The sequence below is a fragment of the Diadema antillarum genome, unplaced genomic scaffold (assembly GCF_040938485.1).
Source record: "Diadema antillarum isolate AM-2024a unplaced genomic scaffold, OU_Dant_1.0 scf00000027, whole genome shotgun sequence".
Classification (NCBI taxonomy): domain Eukaryota; kingdom Metazoa; phylum Echinodermata; class Echinoidea; order Diadematoida; family Diadematidae; genus Diadema; species Diadema antillarum.
This window is the reverse complement of record NW_027270916.1, coordinates 2,198,760-2,219,181: the sequence shown is the minus strand read 5'-3', so window position 1 is coordinate 2,219,181 and position 20,422 is coordinate 2,198,760. Positions and strand designations below refer to the sequence as shown.

Here is a 20,422-nt window from a genome sequence, read left to right as displayed (position 1 = left end):
AATCAAACTACTGAAGTCATCCGAGCTAGGCATCATTTGAGTATGCAGACATTTTCAAATGGTTACGGCAAAATAATTAAACATAGGATTTTAGAAAATGGGCTTTGAGATTTTGCTTAAAGGAACTTAAAGAACTTGATTGCAACCGAACCGAATCTAACTCATTCCAGAAAGAAGGGCCGGTCGATGTTATTGTCTTGAGGGCTAAAACTGTACGAACAGGGGAAAAATGATAGAATTCACTGTGTCTTGTAGGGTAAGTATGAATATCATTGTTTTTAACAAACATTGTGGAAAATATACTTGGAAGATCACCAGTATTCAACTTATACATAAAAATTCCAACATGATACAAATACAAATCAGAAAGTTTTAACAGTTTACTTGAAACAAACAATTCATCTGTGTGATCAAAAAATTGTGCACGATTTATAATCCGCAAGGCCTTTTTCTGAATCAAAAATAACGAATCGATTTTAGTCTTAGAGCAATTCCCCAGGCTAATATTCCGTAATTCAACTAAGGTAATAATAAAGTTGTATGAAGAGAATGCAATATTGGCTTTGGGAAGAGATATTTCAGTTTGTGAATAACTCCAACATTCTTGCACAACAATTTGCATAAATGATCAACATATTTGGACAATATATTATTTGATTACAGATATGCAAAACCGACTGGTACGTTACTAGTATATAAACTATAGGTGATGTGAAATGTATCCCCGAGCGTATCACAACATCACCAATAGCACCCCGGCATCACACACATACACATACTAGATTATGTTTAAAAGATGCAAGAATCTTCGTTGTCACTTGTTTTCCAGTAAAAACGGGTGCATGTTAAGTTTTCAGACAAAATGAGTAAATGCCCCACGTTACTGTCCGACGTAAATAAATAAATGAATAAATAGCTAAGTAAATATATGTATGTATATATTATGTGTGTATGTGTGTGTGTGTGTGTGTGCGTGTGTGTACTTGTGCGTGAATATATATAATGGGAAACCCAAATGGCACGAAGCTCTTAGAGATGGGCACTGTGGGTCTTGGTTTTGTTTTTGTTTTGTTTGTTTGTTTGTTTTTTTATTGGTATTTGAGTATGTGTGCACGTGACAGTGTGTGTGTGAGTGTTTGTACGTGTTTTTAGCTAATAACTAAGAGGTACTACGCATGATTTCCGAAAACGTAATGTGCAATATTTCAGTTAAACAAGCTATAGGACTGGGCGAATTCGTAAAGTCTTGATGGAATACTTCACCAGATAGTCCTCTTCTCAATTGCGTGCCATAGTCTTACACGAACCCAGATCTGCTGCCCCTCATTGTTCGAACCCTTAAGCGATCTGTTGTTCCACGCTGGTCCGCGGGATCGCATCCCTGCCCCTCTCCGAGCGAGTTAATGAGATAACAATAGGATGGCTTCTCTTATTGTGTCAAACCAGACTACGCTCATTGGTGCATTAGTTAAACCAATCAGATTGATGGCGCGAAATTGGATTTCACCTTCGAGTTGTGTTTAAATAGCTGAGAGGTTTTGGCGATTTCGATCAAACTCATCTAGAACCTCCAACAAGATTGACCTGCTATCATCATTGACATCAGTCTCCGCCATCGAACAGCACATCGAGAACTCTACACCCAGCTTCTCCCGCTACATCCTCGAGTTCAAACCCAAGTCAACACGATGTCGACTGGAAGCTCAACTGAAAGCTGCGAGTCCGATCGCGAACCACCTGTCGTTTTGGTCCTCGGACACAGCTACATTGGCAGCCTCAACAGCTTCATCGAGCGGGATCCAGCCCGAAGCAACCTGGCTCTAGAGAAGTCTTCTGTACTCGCCTTCCTTCACGACGTGGGACATACCCAGCCTGGTAACGTCTTCTCAGCCTCATCGCAGCTCGATCTCGTCTGGGAGCTGTCGCCCGACGCCGTGGTCATCGATCTCGGCTCTAACGATCTCTGCGAACTAGGTGCAACCACCGAATCCACAGTCACCGCTCTCCTAGATCTTGCCCTCCGCGTAGCTCGCATTCCTGGAGTCCGTCACGTAATCGTATGCGGCATCATCCCCCGGCTCTTCGTCCCCAAGTGGAAGACCAACTTCAACGCAGCCGTGCACGACACCAACCGACTCCTCGCCAAGTTCCTGGAAAACTTACCCAACGTCCACTTCTGGCGGCATCGCGCCTTCACCCAGAACCACAGCAAGCTCTTCATGGAGGATGGAGTTCACTTCAACGAGGCAGGCATGCTGAGGTACTTCCGCACCATCAGAGGCGCCGTGATGAAAGCTTACAAGATGGACTAAAATCAGAGATTTTACTACGTGCGACTCAAATTATGTGGATGCTCGACGACTGCAGTTTACTTTTCATGGGCTGGAACTGTGGACTTTTTATCTATGTGCATTGTACATTTTGTAATTTATGTTTTGTAACAGCATGTTGCTGGATTTCTGTAATAAAGTACATTATGCCACTTACAAATAACGTTTTATCTGTCTATTTATCTGTCATTGCTTGTCAAAGGATGTGATCGAAGAGAGAGAGAGAGAGAGTGTGTGGAACAAAGACCCACGTACACAAACACACATACTCACACACACACGCAACAACTACACAGACTACAGTACAACTGCACTTTCATAATTTTAATAACAAGCGACTCACTTAACTTTCTTTATTAAATATTTAAAAAACAAACCGAAGTTGAGAGGGACATGGTGGGTAAAAAAACCTTGTCCAGTGACTGGGAGGGGGTTCATACAAAGACTTTTACATATACACACATTCATGCACCACATTTACATACTGTACACAGTAAAGATTTTAGATTGTTATGAATTTCTCAGTGTAACATTGTTTGCAATAAATAATGGTTCGTGGTTGCTTCATTAATTACATCTATATGACTATGCATGTTATGATAATCATTATGGTGTAGAACATCGACGTTCAAGATACCCGTGGTATTTTTTTTCCACCAAAGCAAAAGAAAGTTTGGGTTTTTTTTTTCAAAGGAATTACACAACACTTCAGAAATTCCCTCACATATTTCCTAATTACGAACATGATTACTTTTTGAGTAACATGCCCCTGCTTTCTGGTAGAGGAAAGCTTAGTACTCATTATGAAGGAAAAGTAGAAATAGTTGCGTTGAGTTTATATATATAATCATTTCATATTCATGAGAAAGTCACGTGGTGAGAAGCTCTTTAGTGATGAGCACCATGTGTCTTGTTTTGTTATGTTTTTTCGATTGGTATTGAGTATGTGTGCACATGTGAGTGTTTGTGAGTGTTTTAGCTGATAATTAAAGAGGTACTACGCATGATTTCCGAAAATGTTATGTGCAATACTTCACTTAAACAATTAAGCTATATAGGACTGGGCGGATTCGTGAGGTCTTGATGGAATACAATGGTACTTCACTATGACAGCCCTCTTCTCGATCGCGTGCCATGGTCTTATGCGAACCCAGATCTGCTCGCCCCTCTATTGTCCGAACCGTTTAAGCGATCTATTGTTCCACGCTGGTCCACGGGATCGCATCTCCGCTCCTCTCCGAGCGAGTTAATTAGATAACAATGGGATGGCTTCCCTTATTTTCTCAAACCACTCTACGCTCATTGGTGCATTAGTTTAACCAATCAGTACGATGCGGGAAACTGGATTTCACCATCGAGTTTGTACGTTCGTAGTTGATAATCTTGTAACAGCATGTAGCTGGATTTCTGTAATAGGTTATGCCACACCATTATCAATTTGCACGCCAACCTTTCGTCTGTATTTCATCTGTCGTTTCATCGTTAAAAGTGCCGTGCATTGGGTGTCGAAAGAAGTGAAAGGAGAGAGAGAGAGAGAGAGAGAGAGAGAAAAAAAAGAATGGAAGGAGGGTGCACACACAAACAAACACACATACGCATACACAACTACACAGACTACACGGTAGTTGCATAAAATCAAGCTACTCACAAACTTAAGAGCCTTCATCTGTGGCTATCAAATATTGTAAGAAATACTAAATGTATAAAATAGTTTCCTTATTGCGATGATTTGACTAACTGACTCATTTGGACAATATATTATTTGATTACAGATATGCAAAACGGACTGGTACGTTACTAGTATATAAACTATAGGTGATGTGAAATGTATCCCCGAGCGTATCACAACATCACCAATAGCACCCCGGCATCACACACATACACATACTAAATTATGTTTAAACGGTGCAAGAATCTCCGTTGTCACTTGTTTTCCAGTAAAACGGATGCATGTTAAGTTTTCAGACAAATGAGTAAATGCCCCACGTCGCTGTCCGACGTAAATAAATAGATGAATAAATAGATAAGTAAATATGTATATGTATTATATATATATATATATATATATATATATATATATATATATGTGTGTGTGTGTGTGTGTGTGTGTGTGTACGTGTGCGTAAATATTTACATATATAGTATATACTAAAAAGTGGACATATTGCGTTAAATTTATATAATCATTTCATACTCATGGGAAACCCAAATGGCACGAAGCTTTAAGAGATGGGCAGTCTGGGTCTTGGTTTTGTTTTTGTTTTGTTTGTTTGTTTGTTTGTTTTGTTGGTATTTGAGTATGTGTACACGTGACAGTGTGTGTGTGTGACTGTTTGTGCGTGTTTTTAGCTGATAATTAAGAGGTACTACGCATGATTTCCGAAAATGTAATGTGCAATATTTCAGTTAAACAAGCAATAGGACTGGGCGAATTCGTGAAGTCTTGATGGAATACTTCACTATGATAGTCCTCTTCTCAAGCGCGTGCCATGGTCTTACACGAACCCAGATCTGCTGCCCCTCTATTGTCCGAACCGTTTAAGCGATCTATTGTTCCACGCTGGTCCGCGGGATCGCATCCCTGCCCCTTTCCGAGCGAGTTAATTAGATAACAATGGGATGCCTTTCCCTATTGTCTCAAACCAGTCTCCGCTCATTGGTACATTAGTTTAGCCAATCAGAACGATGGCGGGAAACTGGATTTCACCTTCGAGTTGCACTTAAATAGTTGAGAGTTTATGGCGATTTCGATCAAACTCATCTAGAACCTCCAACGAGAACGATCTGCTATCATCATTGCCATCAGTCTCCGCCATCGAACAGCTCATCGAGAACTCTACACCCAGCTTCTCCCGCTACATCCTCGAGTTCAAACCCAAGTCATCACGATGTCGATTGGAGGCTCAACTGGAAGCTGCGAGTCCGATCGCGAACCACCTGTCGTTTTGGTCCTCGGGCACAGCTACATTGGCAGCCTCAACAGCTTCATCGAGAGGGACCCAACCAGAAGCAACCTGGCTCTAGAGAAGTCTTCTGTACTCGCCTTCCTTCACGACGTGGGACATACCCAGCCTGGTAACGTCTTCTCAGCCTCATCTCAGCTCGATCTCGTCTGGGAGCTGTCGCCCGACGCCGTGGTCATCGATCTCGGCTCTAACGATCTCTGCGAACTAGGTGCAACCACCGAATCCACAGTCACCGCTCTCCTAGATCTTACCCTCCGCGTAGCTCGCATTCCTGGAGTCCGTCACGTAATCGTATGCGGCATCATCCCCCGGCTCTTCGTCCCCAAGTGGAAGACCAACTTCAACGCAGCCGTGCACGACACCAACCGACTCCTCGCCAAGTTCCTGGAAAACTTACCCAACGTCCACTTCTGGCGGCATCGCGCCTTCACCCAGAACCACAGCAAGCTCTTCACGCAGGATGGAGTTCACTTCAACGAGGCAGGCATGCTCAGGTAGTTCCGCACCATCAGAGGCGCCGTGATGAAAGCTTACAAGATGGACTAAAATCAGAGATTTTACTACGTGCGACTCACATTATGTGGATGCTCGACGACTGCAGTTTACTTTTCATGGGCTGGAACTGTGGACTTTTAATCTATGTGCATTGTACATTTGTAATTTATGTTTTGTAACAGCATGTTGCTGGATTTCTGTAATAAAGTATATTATGCCACTTACAAATAACGTTTTATCTGTCTACGTATCTGTTAGTGCTTGTCAAAGGATGTGATCGAAGAGAGAGAGTGTGTGTGTGGAACAAAGACTCACGTACACAAACACAGCATACTCACACACACACGCAACAACTACACAGACTACAGTACAACTGCGCTTTCATAATAACAAGCGACTCACTTAACTTTCTTCATGAAATATTTTAAAAACAATGATGATAATAATAAGGTGATTTTTATCCATGGTAGCCTCTTCGGTGTTGCCACTGCTACAGCCTACCATTACCTATAGTTGCCAGGCCCCCATTTATACACCTAAGTTGAGAGGGACATGGTGGGTAAAACCACTTTGTCCAATGACTGGGAGGGGGTTGCATCCACTTTATACCACAGCGCCCCCACAAGATGTATAATAAAATATTACGTTTCTTTATTGGATGAATTGAGTAAGATAAATTGGTATCCATACAAATTATCATTCAAATTAGTTGAGTAAGTCGAAAATTAGGCTTCATAGCTTAATGGTTTCGTGGGTGCTTTATTAAATATATATTTATGTATGCATGTTATGATATTAAGTAGGACATCGACGTTCAAGATACCGGTCAAAGTCTTTAATTTTAAGCAAAGGATATTGATTTTTTAAAGCCAAGGACTCCATGTATGAAAATGTTGAATTCATGACGTCCGGTGAAACAGACAGAAATAAAGAACTATGACAAGGACAAGAACGTAAGCAAGGACGGAACAGACAGGAGAGCAAACTAACGATAAGCATAACAAAGAAAGAATGGGAAACAAAAACAAGTGGTCTACAATTAGGTTTTTACGAATGGTCGCCAAGGCATGGGTAGAAACTTGAAATTCAATAAAATTGTGCCAAATAATGAAACACAAACTCTTAATATTTTAAAATTCGTGAAGTCTTGATGGAATACTTCACTATGATAGTCCTCTTCTCAATCGTGTGCCATAGTCTTACACGAACCCAGATCTGCTCGCCCCTCTATTGTTCGAACCGTTTAAAAGTGATCTATTGTTCCACAGTATACAAAACTTTTACATACACACACATTCATGCACTACGTTTACATACACGGTAAAGATTTAAATTGTCATGAATTTTGTCAGTGTCAAGTTGTTTGCAATAAACAATGGTTCCGTGGTTGCTTTATCAATTATATCTATATGTATGCATGCTATGATACTGAGTGTGTCATCGACATTCAAGATACCGGTGGTAGTTTGTTTGTTTGATTGTTTGTTTTGTTTTGTTTTGTTTTGTTTTGTTTTGTTTTGTTTTGTTTTGTTATTTTTTGTTTTTGTTTTTTTTTAACACAATGAGCAAAGGAGGTTGGTTGCTGGTTTTTTTTAAGGAATTGCACACTTCAGAAAATTCCCTCACATATTTCGTCGTTATACGAACATGATTACTTTTTGAGTTACATGCCCCTGCTTTCTGATAGAGGAAAGCCAAGTACTCATTATGAAGGAAAAGTAGAAAGGATTGCGTTGAATTTATAAATATAATCATTTCATACTCATGAGAAACCCATGTGGCGAGAAGCTCTTAGGGATGAGCACCGAGTGTCTTGGCTGTTTTTTTTTTCCGATTGATATTGAGTATGTGTGCCCGTGTGAGTGTGTGTGTGTTTGTGTGTGTGTGTGTGTGTTTGCGAGTGTTTGTTCGTGTTTAAGCTGATAATTAAAGAGGTACTACGCATGATTTCCGAAAATGTGCAAAATTTCAGTTAAACAAGCTATAGGCCTGGGCGAATTCGTGAAGTCTTGATGGAATACTTCACTATGATAGTCCCCTTCTCGATCGCGTGCCATGGTCCTCCACGAACCCAGATCTGCTTGCCCCGTCATTGTTCGAACTGTTTAACCAATCTATTGTTCCACGCTGGTCCACGGGATCGCATCTCCGCTCCTCTCCGAGCGAGTTGATTAGATAACAATGGGATGGCTTCCCCCTATTGTGTCAAACCACTCTACGCTCGTTGGTGCATTAGTGTAACCAATCAGAACGATGGCGGGAAACTGGATTTCACCTTCGAGTTTGTACGTTCGTAATTGATTCTCCTGTAACAGCATGTCGCTGGATTTCTGTAATAAGCTTTGCCACACCATTATCAATTTGCACGCCAACTTTTCGTCTGTATTTCATCTGTCGTTTCATAGTTAAAAGTGCCGTGCAGTGGGTGTCGAAAGATGTGAAAGAAGAGAGAGAGAGAGAAAAAAAGTATGGAACGGGGTGCACACACAAAAAACACACACAAACAAACACACACACGCGTACACAACGACACAGACTACGGTGGTTGCATAATATCAAGCGACACACAAACATTCAAGGCTTCATCTGTGGATATGAAATATTATAGAAAAATAGTAAATATATGAAAATATTTTCTTTATTGCGATGATCTGACTAATTGACTCATTTGGATAGTATACTATTTGATTATAGATATGCAAAACGGACGGGTGCGTTATATATCCCGAGCGTATCACATCACCAATTGTACCCACAACACACACACACACACACACACACACACACATGCTAATGTGTTTAAAAGGTACAATAATCTTCGTTGTCACTTATTTTCCAGTAAAACGGGTGCATGTGAAGTTTTCAGACATAATGAGTCAAGATTCTTTAATTGGTCCACGTCACTGTCCATCGTAAGTAAATAAATAAGTAAATATATATATATATATATATATATATATATATATATATACAAATATGTATATATATATATATATATATATATATATAGATAGATATATGTATGTGTGTGTGTTCGTGTGCGTGTATATATGTATGTATATATATATATATATATATATATATATATATATATATATATAGATACATGTTTTCTAGTGTAAATATTCAATTGAAATAATTTCGGTGTACATAATACCATGAAGCTCGCAAACAATACATAAATGCATTATTGTAAGCACTCGAAGTTGAAAACTTTGTGAATTTAGCCGTGCAGAACTTAAGAAGCCACACAAAAGAGCACTATAAACGAATTGTAATGATATCAATAAATCCATTAGTTATTGATACTCAAATGTAGTATGTTTATCTATTATTCATCTATTTTCACTACCGGCAAACCACTGTTAATGCCTTTAAAGGTCATCAAATATTATTTAGTTCTGATCCCCAACATCACCATATTTTTCCTACAGGCACAGTTTGTAAGCATGTAATCTTTCATTTGTTCTATATCAGTTTCATGGATCACTCTGCCACACTTCTAACAGTTGCACATTATAAAAACACATACATGCACGTACATACGCGAAAACATATTATGTGATAGTCACATATTCATACAAAGACTTTTACATACACACACATTCATGCCCCACATTTACATACTGTACACGGTAAAGATTTAAATTGTCATGAATTTCGTCATTGTAACATTGTTTGCAATAAATAATGGTTCGTGGTTGCTTCATTAATTAAATCTATATGACTATGCATGTTATGATAATTATTATGATGTAGAACATCGACGTTCAAGATACCCGTGGTATTTTTTTTTCACCAAAGCAAAGAAAGGTGGTTTTTTTTTCAAAGGAGTTGCACAACACTTCAGAAAATTCCCTCACATATTTCCTCGTTATACGGACATGATTACTTTATGAGTAACATGCCCCTGCTTTCTGGTAGAGGAAAGCTTAGTACTAATTATGAAAATTATGAAAAGTAGAAATAGTTGCGTTGAATTTATATATATAATCATTTCATATTCATGAGAAACTCACGTGGTGAGAAGCTATTTAGTGATGAGCACCATGTGTCTTGGTGTTTTTTTTTCGATTGGTAATGAGTATGTGTACACATGTGAGTGTTTGTGAGTGTTTTAGCTGATAATTAAAGAGGTACTACGCATGATTTCCGAAAACGTTATGTGCAATACTTCACTTAAACAATTAAGCTATATAAGACTGGGCGAATTCGTGAAGTCTTGATGGAATACAATGGTACTTCACTATGATAGCCCTCTTCTCGATCGCGTGCACATGGTCTTATGCGAACCCAGATCTGCTTGCCCCTTCATTGTTCGAACCGTTTAACCGATCTATTGTTCCACTCTGATCCACGGGATCGCATCTCCACTCCTCTCTGAGCGAGTTAATTGGATAACAATGGGATGGCTTCCTTTATTTTCTCAAACCACTCTACGCTCATTGGTGCATTAGTTTAACCAATCAGTACAATGCGGGAAACTGGATTTCACCTTCGAGTTTGTACGTTCGTAGTTGATACTCCTGTAACAGCATGTCGCTGGATTTCTGTAATAGGTTATGCCACACCATTATCAATTTGCACGCCAACCATTCGTCTGTATTTCATCTGTCGTTTCATCGTTAAAAGTGCCATGCATTAGGTGTCGAAAGAAGTGAAAGGAGAGAGAGAGAGAGAGAGAGAAGAATGGAAGGAGGGTGCACACACAAACAAACACACACACGTATACACAACTACACAGACTATACGGTAGTTGCATAAAATCAAGCTACTCACAAACATTCAAGCCTTCATCTGTGGCTATTAAATATTGTAAAAAATACTAAATGTATAAAATAGTTTCTTTATTGCGATGATTTGACTAACTGACTCATTTGGACAATATATTATTTGATTACAGATATGCAAAACGGACTGGTACGTTGCTAGTATATAAACTTTAGGTGATGTGAAATGTATCCCCGAGCGTATCACAACATCACCAATAGTACCCCGGCACACACACATTCCCATACTAATGTGTTTAAAAGATACAAGAATATTCGTTGTCACTTGTTTTCCAGTAAAACGGGTGCATGTTAAGTTTTCAGACAAATGAGTAAATGGCCTAAGTCACTGTCCGACGTAAAATAAATAAATAAATAAATAAGTATATATATATATATATATATATATATATATATATAATGTGTGTGTGTGTGTGAGTGTGTGTATGTGCGTATATATATATATATATATACATATATAATATATAAAGTATATATATATATTTAATAGGGGACATAATTGCGTTGAATTTATATAATCATTTCATACTCATTGGAAACTCAAATGGCACGAACCTCTTAGAGATGGGCAGTGTGGGTCTTGGTTTTGTTTTTGTTTTGTTTGTTTGTTTGTTTTTTTATTGGTATTTGAGTATGTGTGCACGTGACAGTGTGTGTGTGTGTGTGAGTGTTTGTGCGTGTTTTTAGCTGATAATTAAGAGGTACTACGCATGATTTCCGAAAATGTAATGTGCAATATTTCAGTTAAACAAGCTAAAGGACTGGGCGAATTCGTGAAGTCTTGATGGAATACTTCACTATGATAGTCCTCTTCTCAATTGCGTGCCATAGTCTTACACGAACCCAGATCTGCTGCCCCTCTATTGTCCGAACCGTTTAAGCGATCTATTGTTCCACGCTGGTCCGCGGGATCGCATCCCTGCCCCTCTCCGAGCGAGTTAATGAGACAACAATGGGATGGCTTCCCTTATTTTGTCAAACAAGTCTACGCTCATTGGTGCATTAGTTAAACCAATCAGATAAATGGCGCGAAATTGGATTTCACCTTCGAGTTGTGTTTAAATAGCTGAGAGTTTATGGCGATTTCGATCAAACTCATCTAGAACCTCCAACGAGATTGACCTGCTATCATCATTGACATCAGTCTCCGCCATCGAACAGCACATCGAGAACTCTACACCCAGCTTCTCCCGCTACATCCTCGAGTTCAAACCCAAGTCATCACGATGTCGATTGGAAGCTCAACTGGAAGCTGCGAGTCCGATCGCGAACCACCTGTCGTTTTGGTCCTCGGGCACAGCTACATTGGCAGCCTCAACAGCTTCATCGAGCGGGACCCGAGCGGGGCCTTCCTTCACAACGTGGGACATACCCAGCCTGGTAACGTCTTCTCAGCCTCATCGCAGCTCGATCTCGTGTGGGAGCTGTCACCCGACGCCGTGGTAATCGATCTCGGCTCTAACGATCTCTGCGAACTAGGTGCAACCACCGAATCCACGGTCACCGCTCTCCTAGATCTTGCCCTCCGCGTATCTCGCATTCCTGGAGTCCGTCACGTAATCGTATGCGGCATCATCCCCCGGCTCTTCGTCCCCAAGTGGAAGACCAACTTCAACGCAGCCGTGCACGACACCAACCGACTCCTCGCCAAGTTCCTGGAAAACTTACCCAACGTCCACTTCTGGCGGCATCGTGCCTTCACCCAGAACCACAGCAAGCTCTTCATGCAGGATGGAGTTCACTTCAACGAGGCAGGCATGCTGAGGTACTTCCGCAGCATCAGAGGCGCCGTGATGAAAGCTTGCAAGATGGACTGAAATCAGAGATTTTACTACGTGCGACTCACATTATGTGGATGCTCGACGACTGCAGTTTACTTATCATGGGCTGGAACTGTGGACTTTTAATCTATGTGCATTGTACATTTGTAATTTATGTTTTGTAACAGCATGTTGCTGGATTTCTGTAATAAAGTATATTATGCCACTTGCAAATAACGTTTTATCTGTCTATTTATCTGTCATTGCTTGTCAAAGGATGTGATCGAAGAGAGAGAGAGAGTGTGTGGAACAAAGACTCACGTACACAAACACACATACTCACACACACACGCAACAACAACACAGACTACAGTACAACTGCACTTTCATAATAACAAGCGACTCACTTAACTTTCTTTATGAAATATATAAAAAACAATGATGATAATAATAAGGTGTTACTTATCCATGGTACCCTCTTCGATGTTGCCACTGCTATATCCTACCATTACCTAGAGTTGCCAGGTCCCCATTTATACACCTAAGTTGAGAGGGACATGGTGGGTAAAAAAATCTTGTCCAATGACTGGGAGGGAGTTGTATCCACTTTATACCACAGCGCCCCCACAGGATGTATAATGAAATATTACGTTTCTTTATTGGATGAATTGAGTAAGATAAATTGGAATCCATACAAAATATCATTCAAATCAGTTGAGTAAGTCGAAAATTAGGCTTCATAGCTTCCTGTACTATGGCTACAGACATAACAGCAAAGGATACGGCTGTTGTGTAAATGTTAGAATTCCTCATGTGAATAGTACTAGTCGACAACATTCACGCTCTATCTATGCAAAACGGGCAGTTACAGTATAGTTTATCACACCTCTAGGGTTATTGTGTGTGGTTCTTTTTTTATTCTTTTCATAATCTAGGCAAACGGGGCATAAATGATTTTGATATACGCAATGATCAAAACTCGCAATGAATACTAGTACAGAAAATGTATAATGCAAGCACTCGGTATTTGTATTTTACATCTTCTGTGAATCAGGGACACAGTATAGAGTCTTGAAGAAATTTATAAGAAACAAAGGGAGGGTTATAAACGAATTGTGACGATGCAATATCATTACATTCTATATGTCACAGTTATCAATACTCCAATTTGATATACTTTTATTTTATATAGATATATCCCGAATGTCAGCAAATGACTTTTGATATATTTACAGTTTATCCAAACCTTTTTTGTTCCAATCCCCAACATCAACATTTTTCTATGGGCACAGCACGTATGTAATCTTTCGTTTATTCTGTATCAGTTTCATTGATCTCTCTGTCACACTCCTCGTAAATGCACATTAGATACATTTCAAATTCAAATTCAAATTCAAGTGATTCTATTTCCATATAAAGTGATACAAAGTAATATACGTATCGCTTACACAACTACAGAATGTTTTAAGGAATTTTGAATCAAATACGCTTCAACAAGACTACAGATACAATCGTAGTAATACATTGCATCAACTTTGTATTTCGATGAATAAACAAGTACGCAAGTACAATTTTATTTTTTAACTTTATATGGAAAATAGGAATTCACAAGAGAAGCATAGCGTGTAACTTTTGTGAATTACTCTCGGAGATAAAGGCATCTCAAGATCCATCAAGGACTACGTTTATAGAAATTTTGATATCACGACGTCAGGTGAAACAGACAGAAAGATAGGACTTTGACAAGGACAAGAACGAAACAGGCAAGAAAACAAAGAAAGAAAGGGAAACAAAAACAGGTGGTCTACAATTAGGTTTTTACGAAAGGTCGCCAAGGCATGGGTAGAAACTTGAAATTCAATAAAATTGTGCCAAATAATGAAACACAAACTCTTAATATTCTAAAATTCGTGAAGTCTTGATGGAATACTTCGCTACGATAGTCCTCTTCTCAATCGCGTGCCATGGTCCTCCACGAACCCAGTTCTGCTCGCCCCTCCATGGTCCGAACCTATTGTTCCACAGTGGTCCGCGGGATGGCATCTCTACTCCTCTCCGATCGAGTTAATTAGATAATAGGATGGCTTTATTATTTCATTATCTCAAACCAGTCTACGCTCATTGGTGCGTTTGTTAAACAATCAGAGCGATGGCGGGAAACTGGATTTCACGTTCGAGTTCCATAGCTGAGAGTTTATGGCGCTTTCGAGAGATTTCAGAGACTTTACTACCTTCGACTCACATGTGGATGTTTGACGACTGCAGTTTACTTATCATGGGCTGAAACTGTGAACTTTTTTATCGTGTCTATGTGCATTTGTACATTTGTAATTGATAGTTTTGTAACAGCATGTCGCTGAAATTTCTGTAATAAGTTATTCGCATAATCAATTTTGCAAGTTTGTAAGCATGTACTCTTTGGTTTATTCTTTATCAGTTTCATTGATCTCTCTGTCACACTCCCTCTGTCACACTCCTCAGAGTTGCACATTATAAAAACACATACATGCACGTACATACTTATACAAAACTTTTACATGCACACACATTCATGCACTACGTTTAGCATACACGGTAAAGATTTAAGTTGTCATCAATTTTGTCAGTGTCAAGTTGTTTGCAAGAAATAATGGTTCCGTGGTTGCTTTATCAATTATATCTATATGTATGCATGATATGATACTGAGTGTGTCATCGACATTCAAGATACCGGTGGAAGTTTGTTTGTTTGATTGTTTGTTTTGGTTTGGGTTTTTTTTTTGTGTGTGTGTTTTTTTTTTTTTTACACAATAAGCAAGGAGGTTGGTTGCTGTTTTTTTTTAAAGGAATTGCACACTTCAGAAAATTCCCTCACATATTTCCTCGTTATACGGACATGATTATTTTTTGAATAACATGCCCCTGCCTTCTGATAGAGGAAAGCCAAGTACTCATTATGAAGGAAAAGTAGAAATGATTGCGTTTAATCTATATATATAATCATTTCATACTCATGAGAAACCCATGTGGCAAGAAGCTCTTAGAGATGAGCACTGAATGTCTTGTTTTTTTTCGAGTGGTATTTGAGTATGTGTGCACGTGTGTGTGTGTGTGTGTGTGTGTGTGTGTGTGGGCGAGTGTTTGTTCGTGTATTAGCTGATAATTAAAGAGGTACTACGCATGATTTCCGAAAACGTTCAAAATTATACAGTTAAACAAGCTATAGGCCTTGGCGGCGAATTCGTGAAGTCTTGATGGAATACCTCACTACGATATAGTCCTCTTCTCGATCACGTGCCATGGTCCTCCACGAACCCAGACCTGCTTACCCCTCAATAATTGTCCGAACCGTTTAAGCGATCTATTGTTCTACGCTGGTCCACGGAATTATATCCCCACTCCTCTCCGAGCGAGTTGATTAGATAACAATGGGATGGCTTCCCCTATTGTGTCAAACCACTCTACGCTCATTGGTGCATTAGTTTAACCAATCAGTACGATGCGGGAAACTGGATTTCACCTTCGAGTTTGTACGTTCGTAATTGATTCTCCTGTAACAGCATGTCGCTGGATTTCTGTAATAGGCTTTGCCACACCATTATCAACTTGCACGCCAACTTTTCGTCTGTATTTCATCTGTCATTTCAGAGGGTGTCCGAGCAAGGTGCAACCACCGAATCCACAGTCACTGCCCTCCTAGATCTTGCCCTCCGCATAGCTCGAAAGATGTGAAAGAAGAGAGAGAGAGAAAAAAAAACAAGTATGGAAGGGGGTGCACACACAAAAACACACACGCGTACACAACTACACAGACTACGGTGGTTGCATAATATCAAGCGACACACAAACATTCACGGCTTCATCTGTGGATATGAAATATTATAGAAAAATGGTAAATATATAAAAATGTTTTCTTTATTGCGATGATTTGGCTTATTGACTCATTTGGATAGTATACTATAGTATACTATTTGATTATAGCTATGCAAAACGGACGGGTGCGTTATATATCCCCGAGCGTATCACAACATCACCAATAGTACCCACAACACACACACACACACACATACACATGCTAATGTGTTTAAAAGGTACAATAATCTTCGTTGTCAATTATTTTCCAGTAAAACGGGTGCATGTGAAGTTTTCAGACATAATTATGAGTCAAGATTCTTTAATTGGTCCACGTCACTGTCCATCGTAAATAAATAAATAAGTAAATATGCATATATACAAATATGTATATATATATATATATATATATATATATATACATATATATATGTGTGTGTGTGTGTGTTCGTGTGCGTGTATATATGTATGTATATAGGCCTGCATGTTTTCATATAGTGTGAATATTCAATTAAAATAATTTCGATGTACATAATACCATGAAGCTCGCAAACAATACATAAATGCATTATTGTAAACACTCGAAGTTGAAAACTTTGTGAATTTAGCCGTGCGGAACTTAAGGAGCCACACAAAAGAGCACTATAAACGAATTGTAAAAATATCAATAAATCCATTAGTTATCAATACTCAAAATGTAGTATGTTTATCTATTATTCATCTATTTTCACTACCGGCAAACCACTGCTAATGTCTTTAAAGGTCATCCAATATCATTTAGTTCCAATCGCCAACATCACCATATTTTTCCTAGAGGCCCAGTTTGTAAGCATGTAATCTTTCATTTATTCTGTATCAGTTTCATGGATCACTCTGCCACACTTCTAACAGTAGCACATTATAAAAGCACATACATTCACGTACATACGCGCAAACATATTATGTAATAGTCACATATTCATACAAAGACTTTTACATACACACACATTCATGCACCACATTTACATACTGTACACGGTAAAGATTTAAATTGTCATGAATTTCGTCAGTGTAACATTGTTTGCAATAGATAATGGTTCGTGGTTGCTTCATTAATTAAATCTATATGACTATGCATGTTATGATAATTATCATGGTGTAGAACATCGACGTTCAAGATACCCGTGATATTTTTTTTCCCACCAAAGCAAAGAAAGTTTCTTTTTTTTAAAGGAATTACACAACACTTCAGAAATTCCTTCACATATTTCCTCATTACGGACATGATTACTTTATGAGAAATGCCCCTACTTTCTGGTAGAGGAAAGCTTAGTACTCATTATGAAAGAAAAGTAGAAATAGTTGCGTTGAATTTATAAGTATAATCATTTCATATTCATGGGAAACTCACGTGGCGAGAAGCTGTTAGTGATGAGCACCATGTGTCTTGTTTTTTTTTTTTCGATTGGTATTGAGTATGTGTGCACATGTGAGAGTGTTTGTGAGTGTTTTAGCTGATAATTAAAGAGGTACTACGCATGATTTCCGAAAATGTTATGTGCAATATTTCACTTAAACAATTAAGCTATAGGACTGGACGAATTCGTGAGTGTCTTGTTTGTTTGTTTTTTCGATTGGTATTTGAGTATGTGTGCACGTGTGTGTGTGTGGGGGGGGGGTGAGTGTTTGTTCGTGTTTTAGCTGATAAATAAAGAGGTACTACGCATGATTTCCGAAAACGTGCAAAATTTCAGTTAAACAAGCTATAGGCCTGGGCGAATTCGTGAAGTCTTGATGGAATACCTCACTACGATATAGTCCTCTTCTCGATCGCGTGCCATGGTCCTCCACGAACCCAGATCTGCTCGCCCCTCAATTGTCAGAACCGTTTAAGCGATCTATTGTTCTACGCTGGTCCACGGAATTATATCCCCCCTCCTCTCCGAGCGAGTTGATTAGATAACAATGGGATGGCTTCCCCTATTGTGTCAAACCACTCTACGCTCATTGGTGCATTAGTTTAACCAATCAGAACGATGGCGGGAAACTGGATTTCACCTTCGAGTTTGTACGTTCGTAATTGATTCTCCTGTAACAGCATGTCGCTGGATTTCTGTAATAGGCTTTGCCACACCATTATCAACTTGCACGCCAACTTTTCGTCTGTATTTCATCTGTCATTTCAGAGGGTGTCCGAGCAAGGTGCAACCACCGAATCCACAGTCACTGCCCTCCTAGATCTTGCCCTCCGCATAGCTCGAAAGATGTGAAAGAAGAGAGAGAGAGAGAAAAAAAAAGTATGGAAGGGGGTGCACACACAAAAACACACACGCGTACACAACTACACAGACTACGGTGGTTGCATAATATCAAGCGACACACAAACATTCACGGCTTCATCTGTGGATATGAAATATTATAGAAAAATGGTAAATATATAAAAATGTTTTCTTTATTGCGATGATTTGGCTTATTGACTCATTTGGATAGTATACTATAGTATACTATTTGATTATAGCTATGCAAAACGGACGGGTGCGTTATATATCCCCGAGCGTATCACAACATCACCAATAGTACCCACAACACACACACACACACATACACATGCTAATGTGTTTAAAAGGTACAATAATCTTCGTTGTCAATTATTTTCCAGTAAAACGGGTGCATGTGAAGTTTTCAGACATAATTATGAGTCAAGATTCTTTAATTGGTCCACGTCACTGTCCATCGTAAATAAATAAATAAGTAAATATGCATATATACAAATATGTATATATGTATATATATATATATATATATATATATATATATATATATATATGTGTGTGTGTGTGTGTTCGTGTGCGTGTATATATGTATGTATATAGGCCTGCATGTTTTCATATAGTGTGAATATTCAATTAAAATAATTTCGATGTACATAATACCATGAAGCTCGCAAACAATACATAAATGCATTATTGTAAACACTCGAAGTTGAAAACTTTGTGAATTTAGCCGTGCGGAACTTAAGGAGCCACACAAAAGAGCACTATAAACGAATTGTAAAAATATCAATAAATCCATTAGTTATCAATACTCAAAATGTAGTATGTTTATCTATTATTCATCTATTTTCACTACCGGCAAACCACTGCTAATGTCTTTAAAGGTCATCCAATATTATTTAGTTCCAATCGCCAACATCACCATATTTTTCCTAGAGGCCCAGTTTGTAAGCATGTAATCTTTCATTTATTCTGTATCAGTTTCATGGATCACTCTGCCACACTTCTAACAGTAGCACATTATAAAAGCACATACATTCACGTACATACGCGCAAACATATTATGTAATAGTCACATATTCATACAAAGACTTTTACATACACACACATTCATGCACCACATTTACATACTGTACACGGTAAAGATTTAAATTGTCATGAATTTCGTCAGTGTAACATTGTTTGCAATAGATAATGGTTCGTGGTTGCTTCATTAATTAAATCTATATGACTATGCATGTTATGATAATTATCATGGTGTAGAACATCGACGTTCAAGATACCCGTGATATTTTTTTTCCCACCAAAGCAAAGAAAGTTTCTTTTTTTTAAAGGAATTACACAACACTTCAGAAATTCCTTCACATATTTCCTCATTACGGACATGATTACTTTATGAGAAATGCCCCTACTTTCTGGTAGAGGAAAGCTTAGTACTCATTATGAAAGAAAAGTAGAAATAGTTGCGTTGAATTTATAAGTATAATCATTTCATATTCATGGGAAACTCACGTGGCGAGAAGCTGTTAGTGATGAGCACCATGTGTCTTGTTTTTTTTTTTTCGATTGGTATTGAGTATGTGTGCACATGTGAGAGTGTTTGTGAGTGTTTTAGCTGATAATTAAAGAGGTACTACGCATGATTTCCGAAAATGTTATGTGCAATATTTCACTTAAACAATTAAGCTATAGGACTGGACGAATTCGTGAGTGTCTTGTTTGTTTGTTTTTTCGATTGGTATTTGAGTATGTGTGCACGTGTGTGTGTGTGGGGGGGGGGGGGGGTGAGTGTTTGTTCGTGTTTTAGCTGATAAATAAAGAGGTACTACGCATGATTTCCGAAAACGTGCAAAATTTCAGTTAAACAAGCTATAGGCCTGGGCGAATTCGTGAAGTCTTGATGGAATACCTCACTACGATATAGTCCTCTTCTCGATCGCGTGCCATGGTCCTCCACGAACCCAGATCTGCTCGCCCCTCAATTGTCAGAACCGTTTA

The 20,422-nt window shown here is 38.9% G+C and overlaps 2 protein-coding genes and 1 pseudogene across 2 annotated transcripts; all 3 read left to right on the top strand.

The window, feature by feature from the left end:
* Positions 1-1,688: 1,688 nt before the first annotated feature.
* Positions 1,689-2,312, top strand: LOC139734926 (uncharacterized). Its single transcript, XM_071645708.1, has one exon. The coding sequence runs from the start codon at positions 1,689-1,691 to the stop codon at positions 2,310-2,312; it is 624 nt and encodes a 207-aa protein (XP_071501809.1).
* Positions 2,313-5,218: 2,906 nt separating this feature from the next.
* Positions 5,219-5,842, top strand: LOC139735196 (uncharacterized; annotated as a pseudogene).
* A 1,510-nt stretch (positions 5,843-7,352) lies between these two features.
* Positions 7,353-12,398, top strand: LOC139735186 (uncharacterized). The gene is made up of 2 exons (XM_071645949.1): positions 7,353-7,365; positions 11,743-12,398. The coding sequence occupies exons 1-2, from the start codon at positions 7,353-7,355 to the stop codon at positions 12,396-12,398; spliced, it is 669 nt and encodes a 222-aa protein (XP_071502050.1).
* Positions 12,399-20,422: the final 8,024 nt, after the last annotated feature.

Coding starts and splice junctions, on each gene's coding strand:
- LOC139734926 (XM_071645708.1), top strand. CDS start 1,689: ATGTCGACTGGAAGCTCAACTGAAAGCTGCGAGTCCGATCGCGAACCA.